Source organism: Hylaeus volcanicus, chromosome 7, assembly GCF_026283585.1.
Source record: "Hylaeus volcanicus isolate JK05 chromosome 7, UHH_iyHylVolc1.0_haploid, whole genome shotgun sequence".
NCBI lineage: Eukaryota > Metazoa > Arthropoda > Insecta > Hymenoptera > Colletidae > Hylaeus > Hylaeus volcanicus.
The window spans coordinates 3955422-3962627 of NC_071982.1; the positions used below are offsets into that span (position 1 = coordinate 3955422).

Genomic DNA, 7206 nt, shown 5'->3' on the forward strand with positions numbered 1-7206 from the left:
GGGATAACATTGTACGAAGGTAAAAGTAGTGAATAACGCAAGTAAGAGTGGGGGAAGTAGTCTCGAGCGGCCAATACAGATGGACTCGACCTAGTCCCTTCGCGAATATCAGAGAAATCTACTGGAATTCTTCTAGGATCAGTTTTAAATGGTAGGTATAAAATTGCTGCATCTTTTACATTAAATCCTCGTGTCCATGTTCTAGGACAACAGTGGAAGGCGCGTCCCACGTGATTCGGAGTGGTGGGAGTACCCTAGAACGTCGAATGTAGTTGAATTCGACCTAGCCCTTTCGCTTGGCTATTGTGCTTCAACGGAACAATTTTCGACGATGGTACCGGGATTGGTACCTCCGTGGCGCGGAAGCCTCGGGACCAGGGCCCATTATTAATGTCAGAACGTCACAGAGTAGCACGTAGAGCTGCACAGTCCTCGTAGTTGTCGCATGCTGAGGCATAAAAGACGATTAACGGCGACGACGAGGACGACGATTCGGTACGTATACAGATACGATTCCGCCTTGTAGTTCACCGATAATTATTACCGAGTTGCCAAGTTTCCCGGCCGTGCAACGGGCCTCCTCAGACCGCCGGTTATTTCGAACTCGGTTCGGGGCGAACCACTGTCTCCCAACGTCGACGTCGTCTATCCGCCGCTGTAATAAAGTGACATTAGCCGGCATGCGATTCCGCGATAAACTTTCGAAATTTATATTCCCCAGACCCCCTCTTGATCGTCCCACCGACTCCGTTGTCTACGCCGCTCGCGACGCATCACGCTCCGCCTTTTCTACGAACGATTCCGTTCTGCGGATTCCACGGTAATTGCGCAGGACACGTCCCAGGGTTTTTAGCGATCGCTGATTAATGCGCGGCTCGATCCCCGAGGCGATCGTAAATCATCGCCAACTGGAAAACCGACGCACACGGGGCTCCGAGCTCGCTATTACTCTTCGAACTCGATGGCGGCGATGCTCCTCGCGTGTACCCGCGAGGTTCAAGCGTCCCACGTAGTTAAAGGAGGTCTTCGGTGATTGCTCGGTTTCGGGAACGAATGAGATGGGATCTTCTGATGCTGTGATTCCATCGGTGAGAAGACTTCCAACTAGAGTTTAACGAAAACTTATAATATCTTTCTCGGTGAATAGAATAAAGTAGAGAGGTCCTCTTCTGGTTTGGCTAGTCAGGTAAAGGAACATGGCGATGGTATTCAAGTGTTTCATGTAGTTTAGGGTGGTCCTTGATGATTACTCGGTTTCAAGGATACATGATGGATCCCCTGATGCTGTTGTGCGTGGCTCCATCGGTGAGAGAATATCCTACTAGAGTTGAACGAGAGAGCGAACAAATATCATTCACTCCTGCTTGGATCTTCTTACCAGAATTCACTTCTATCGATACTCCTTGGAACCACACTCGCTACTCGATCATGCACCATTCCACGAAAATACCCATGTTAATTGCCGAACAGTGGTAGCTAACAAAGCAAATTGTTTTCAAACCACCTACTTTCCCGTCGAGGATCGTGCCCACCCTAATCGTCGCATTGTCCTGTCCTCAGCCCGACGAATCGCGCAAAAGTTTGATTGCATTTCCAAGGTGCTTCAGAGTAACGCTCCTCCCCTACGTTTCACTTCTGCGAATTCTAGGGTAATTGCGGGAAACGAGTTATTGAGGTCTGCCAAAGTACCAAGTCAAACATAATTGTCACGAAGTCTTAACAATCTATCAAAAGTTGAATTGCAGTTCCACTTTCCGCGCGACTCGCGGTCTTCCAGGCACTGTTTACACCGACAAACGGCCATCCGATTGAGACATCGGAGGGTAGGCAAGTCAGCGCCGTTGGTCACTGGGAGTTTCTCGATCGATGCACGACATTTTTTTATTTGGTTTCACGAGGACTCGATATATTCCACTCTCGAGCACGAAGTTTACAGTTTCGGTGGCTAGCAGTACCACTCGACTAGCGGAGCGTGACAGTGCCAGGTTTAAAGTATAAAAAGCGAATTATAACTGGGGAAAACAGAAGGATATCGTGCTCGAGCCGTTTCGTTGTCATGACTAATGCTAATCGAGGCCCCCGTTCGCCTAATTACGAATGCGTACTACAAAGCGTATCGAGTGTCGTGCGACACGAGCGACGGAATCAAACTAGGCCGCGATTATGCCTCTTTCTGAAACTTTTCTATACGTAACTCCGATCCTTTTATTTATCATCTTCGTTTCCATTCTTTTTCTAGAAAAATATTGTTAATAAAAGTCGCTCTGAGATGGATCAGCGGACCCGGTTTCGTAACATGAAAGCGGGAATTAGTGTATTCCACGCAAATGCCATTACTTTCGCCCTCACGGACTGTCAGTTGAGCCAGGAGAACTGTGGCCAGCAATGATACACGCTGTCGTCGGAAAGCTACCAATTAATACCAGGATTTCCTTCCTCGACGAAGGTGGGGGAGGGACAGGCTCGATCGCCCTAGCGGAAAAGGGTTTCCCCGATAATTCCAGATCGTTGAGGACACGGGAGAACGAAAGAGGAGACGGGGGAGGTAGCAGGAGAGGGATTCGTCCGTGATTCCGCAACGACAATCGACGCTTCGCGTTTTCCAGAAGAATAAAATTCTTGTGTAAATGTAAATTTCGAATAAAAGGTGGAAATTTCCGTTAGAAGGTCGAATATTAAGATTGGATGCGGTGATATTCTTTGAATCATCGAGACTAACATTGCCATTCTCAAAAAATTTTCGGAGACAATGGAACGAGACTCGTGCTCGATAAGAAACTACCCCATTGTCCATAGACTACGGCGATTTTCTGCAAGAATAACGCAGGCGTAAAGTACACTTTGTGGAAATAAAGTGTCACATACGTAGGTTGTCCTTAACAATACGCTTCCTCCAAAAAATATATCTCCTTGATAAACACTAAAGGATGAGTATAAAACTTTCCATCCCTACCTGAGCAGTTTAACATATAAAATAGAAAAATTACTAACACTAAACTTTAGCATACAGTGAAATATTTTTGTATTCAATTAAAACAGGTGTCTTTAAGAAATAGGTGCAAATGAAATGAAATGTCACTAAACTTTAGTATACAGTGAAATATTTTTGTATTCAATTAAAACAGGTGTCTTTAAGAAATAGGTGCAAATGAAATGTCGGTAGATTCGGTATTAACGAGAAACTCAACAGTGACGGTACACTCTTATCTGTAATAAGATATAATGAAGTGTAGACTAACTCCTCATTGACTCCTCATAATTAAAATAAAACCGTGAAAGGTGGCGGGAAAAGCGAAAGACAGTGTCGCCATCTTTCGCGCGACCACGTAACGCGGAACACGCAACTAAAGTTCCGCCAGAGAGCTTCCGGGCCGCGGCGTGCAGACCCGAAGAATTATCATTCCCGTTGCGCAACCACTGCGACAAAGGAGGCGAAAGTATTATGCAAATGCGAAATAATAACCGGGTACCCGCTATCGAGGCAGCCATACCGCGAAATTACGTTTCCGTCGAGCGTTTCGCCAAAAAGACTTATCGTACCCCCCTCGACGTCCGCGTCGCCATCCGCGACCTGGTACCGCCACGAACGAGCATCGCGACGCGAACTTCGAAATCTAATTGTTTAGAAATTGCGCGCGAATCGACGGCAATTAGCGACATGCACGCCGACGAACACGAAACCAGCGCGAGGGAAATGGCGAACGGTTGAATAATTTAAATTAATATGACGGTTGAGAATGCCTAATAACCGGTTCACCTGGAGGACAACAGGGAACTTCTTTGATATCCTTGTCCGCGAATGAAAGTTCTTGATTATACGTTTGATGCGTTTCACCTAGACAGAGACAGGATTGATCAAGGAAAATTAGACTTCGAGTCTTATAGCTTCTATCCATTCTATCCAAATTAATAAAGCTCGATACTGTTACGCTGTAACGTTACATGGGCTTTTTAAGTTTTTCTGATTTCGTGGTAGTGTTTAAAAATTGTAAAGAATTCCCGTCGCATTCGCGGGGACGCGGACCACAGCGAAAAAAGTAAGTTCGAGGAAAGTTTCTGAACGCGTTGGAAGTTTCCGCGAGGAGGAGGCAGCGGCCAATTTAGACGCAAGAATTACTCGACGCGATCGTTTTGCATCTTACCGCGGCGGACGTCGCCGTGACACGTTAAGAAATTGTCTGGAAGGCTTTTTAAAGTTCTGACGGGAGGACGTCGAAGAACTCGACGGGAATTTAATAAAGTCGTCGCTGGGTCGGGGGGCTCGCAACTAATTTGGAAAATTCGCGAGACGGACGAAAATTTCGCGGATGGGAAGTGGCGGCTGCCAACCACTCGCAATTCCGCGTAACGGTTGACTGTCACGTGATCATAGATGGAACTTAACAGGAGGCACCACAATGATAAATAATCTCCTTAGTAGATACGACGATTTATAGTGAATCTGCTCCATGCAGCTCGAATTATTTTCAATAAAATATTTTTAAGCATAGTTAAAGTTTTACCAAGGTGATACCAGTCTTGTAATTAATTTATGTGAATATATATTTTTCTAAACAGAGTAATGCTTAAATACGATTATCTCCAATCATGATGTTAATGAAGTATATACGCTTTAAATTGATACACCATTTTAATAACATGAAAATATTATTGACTCACCAATATGATGATCGTGCCATGCTAGAACACCGCAAAGAAGAGCCAGCGTCTTTCCACTTCCTGTTGGACTCTCCAGTAGGCAATTTTCTTTCTTTACACAACCCTGTATGAGCTGAAAATATTAAAATAGCATATCAATAAAGGATATTGCTGTTACTTTTACAATTCAGCGACAGGAATTAAAATAATTTCTTACCTTATTCATTACAGCAACCTGAGACGAATAAGGTTTCACAGGAAGTTTTACTTTGATTCCAGATATCATTATCTCATGATTTACATCAGGCAAAACATCTTCCTTAAGTTCGGTTGTATTTGATGGCTCAGCACTTTTGAACCCCTTAAATTTCTTTTTTTGTTTACAATGAGACGAAGAATTAGAATCATCATCTGTGATCAAATCAATTTTCTTTGAAGTATTATTTTTCATAGTAGGAACAAATATGTTTGATTCGTCATCAGAGGAGTCCCACACTTTGTGTTCCATTGTAGTGCCCTTTTCCATATTTATATTTTTTTTAGGCCATCCAAACATTGAAGTTTGTGTTTGCCCTCTTGAAGTAGATGGAAATACCGTACCGACTACATCTTCATCGGATGATACACTATCAGTAGACTTTTGAAACATATGTAAAGTCTCATTGTTGTAAACTTCATTCATAACTGATTCTTGATCTGACAAATCACTGTCGCAAATATTTTGACTAGTGCTCTCATCAGATGATATTTCAACAATGACCTCTGAACTGGGCACTGACTTATTTTTACACGGAGAGCCCTGACTCGACATGTCATGCTTTTTTAGGCTCAATCTGCTCATTCTATTAACAGAAATATGTGTGTACATTGCCGTGAGTTTACTTTAAAAAGCTCTCATTCAAAATTCGTGGAGCGTCATGCAAGTTAAACATTAAAACATCATGTGCAATGTCAGCTACAATCTGACATAACCTCATACGCTGTCACGTGTAGAATCAACATACCTGCATTCCTCAAACCGCTCTTCAATCTTGATTTTAATCACTGTGTAAATAACGAATGCAATAACCGCAGTAATTACACAAATTACGAGCATCAATTAGCAACGATTAAACAGCTATAAAACAGGTGACAGATACCCGGTAATAGCACACACGTTTCCCGCTTTTTCTGTCATCGATAAATAACACCGTAAGGACTTTTCAATTACTTTAAATATTCTTTTTAACGTTACTGTAGCTCAAAATTATTCAGACTGAGAAACAGGAGCAACAAACAACAATAGAAATCTACTAATAAGTATGTTTTAATTCTATTATTTCTCGCAACTCTCTGTTTGACCACGTGACTGCAACGCCACGTGCGTGAAGTTCATTAATGTGAAGGTGGCGTCCAAGCAGGTTACGTTTCGCAGAATGTGTTCGTCGCATTTGTAATACAACTTTGTTATCTAAATTAGATTGTCTGTAGCAAGAAGAACGTGTGTAAATTAAGTGTGAAGTAAATAGTAACGTGAATAGAAGGAAGAACTGTTATTGCTGTTACAGAAACGGGATTATAACAGATTCGCTACCGATCTTGGCACGAACGGAAAGTACACTCGTGGGAAATGTTTACAGGCAGAATAGAAAAGGATTGTTCAGGTATGTCAGTAAATATTATGTAAGTAAATATTAATCGAAAATTATTTTTAATATTAAGGCAAGCTTATTTCTTTTCGTATCATTATGTAAACGACAGAAACTAGATGTATTTTTCCCCTTTTTTTTGCAAATGCGTGCCCATAACCTTTCGATTGTCATTAACAGCGGTGTTGACAACATTATTTTCTGCACTCAGTGCAAAGATAATGCTTGATAGTTTAGATAGTGACCGAAGTTAACGTTATTTTCTTATTACTCATCCAAGTTTGTATATTTTTTGTTGTATCTTGATGAAAGTATATGCAATATATTGGCGAGATTTTCCTGATAAAATTGGCACAAAACACGATGCAATTCAGACAACTTTAAGTTTCGTTTACGATATGCGATATTTTTATAATATTAATACTTGATTTTGTGAGCCAGTAACTGATTAGAAAGTCTGTTCGAAAATAGGAAACAGATTGTAAAATTCTTGCCAGGAGATAATTAGGCTCTATGGAAAAACTAGGTAACTTTTGTAGCTATGTGAACCTGATACCCGTCTTGTCAAAAATTCATTTTTTTTTATGGCAAATAATAGCATTTCGTTTGTACTTGAGAAAGCTGCAGTTCTGGACAACAAACTAATTTTTAAATGTATTTTCTTATTATTATTTTTATTATTATTATTTTGTGCAGAGTATTATGGATATATATACATATATGTATGTATGAATGGATGAAAAAGTGGATGGACGGATGTTTCTGTAAATATCTATGTATACAAATAAAGGAGGGTGTTAAGAAATGCCCATTTTTGGCATCGTCTGGAAATGAAAAATTCATGTAGGATCTTTTAGAGTGTTTCCCAAGGAACAAAAAATGTCGGTATCACTTTCCCGAGAAACGATGGGAAAGTTGTCAAAAATACGTTCAAAGTATG

General features: G+C 41.5%; 1 protein-coding gene across 1 annotated transcript in view; it reads right to left on the bottom strand.

The window, feature by feature from the left end:
* LOC128879904 (Fanconi anemia group J protein homolog) overlaps nucleotides 1-6277 on the bottom strand; it is a 66965-nt gene extending 60688 nt beyond the window's left edge. The window contains exons 1-3 of the mRNA XM_054129463.1: nucleotides 5643-6277; nucleotides 4856-5480; nucleotides 4660-4771 (exon numbers count right to left, since the gene is read on the bottom strand). Coding sequence (XP_053985438.1) covers nucleotides 4660-4771; nucleotides 4856-5480; nucleotides 5643-5734 — 829 coding nt within the window. The 5' untranslated portion in view covers nucleotides 5735-6277. The remainder of the gene's footprint in view (nucleotides 1-4659; nucleotides 4772-4855; nucleotides 5481-5642) is intronic.
* Between the last annotated feature and the right edge of the window lie 929 nt (nucleotides 6278-7206).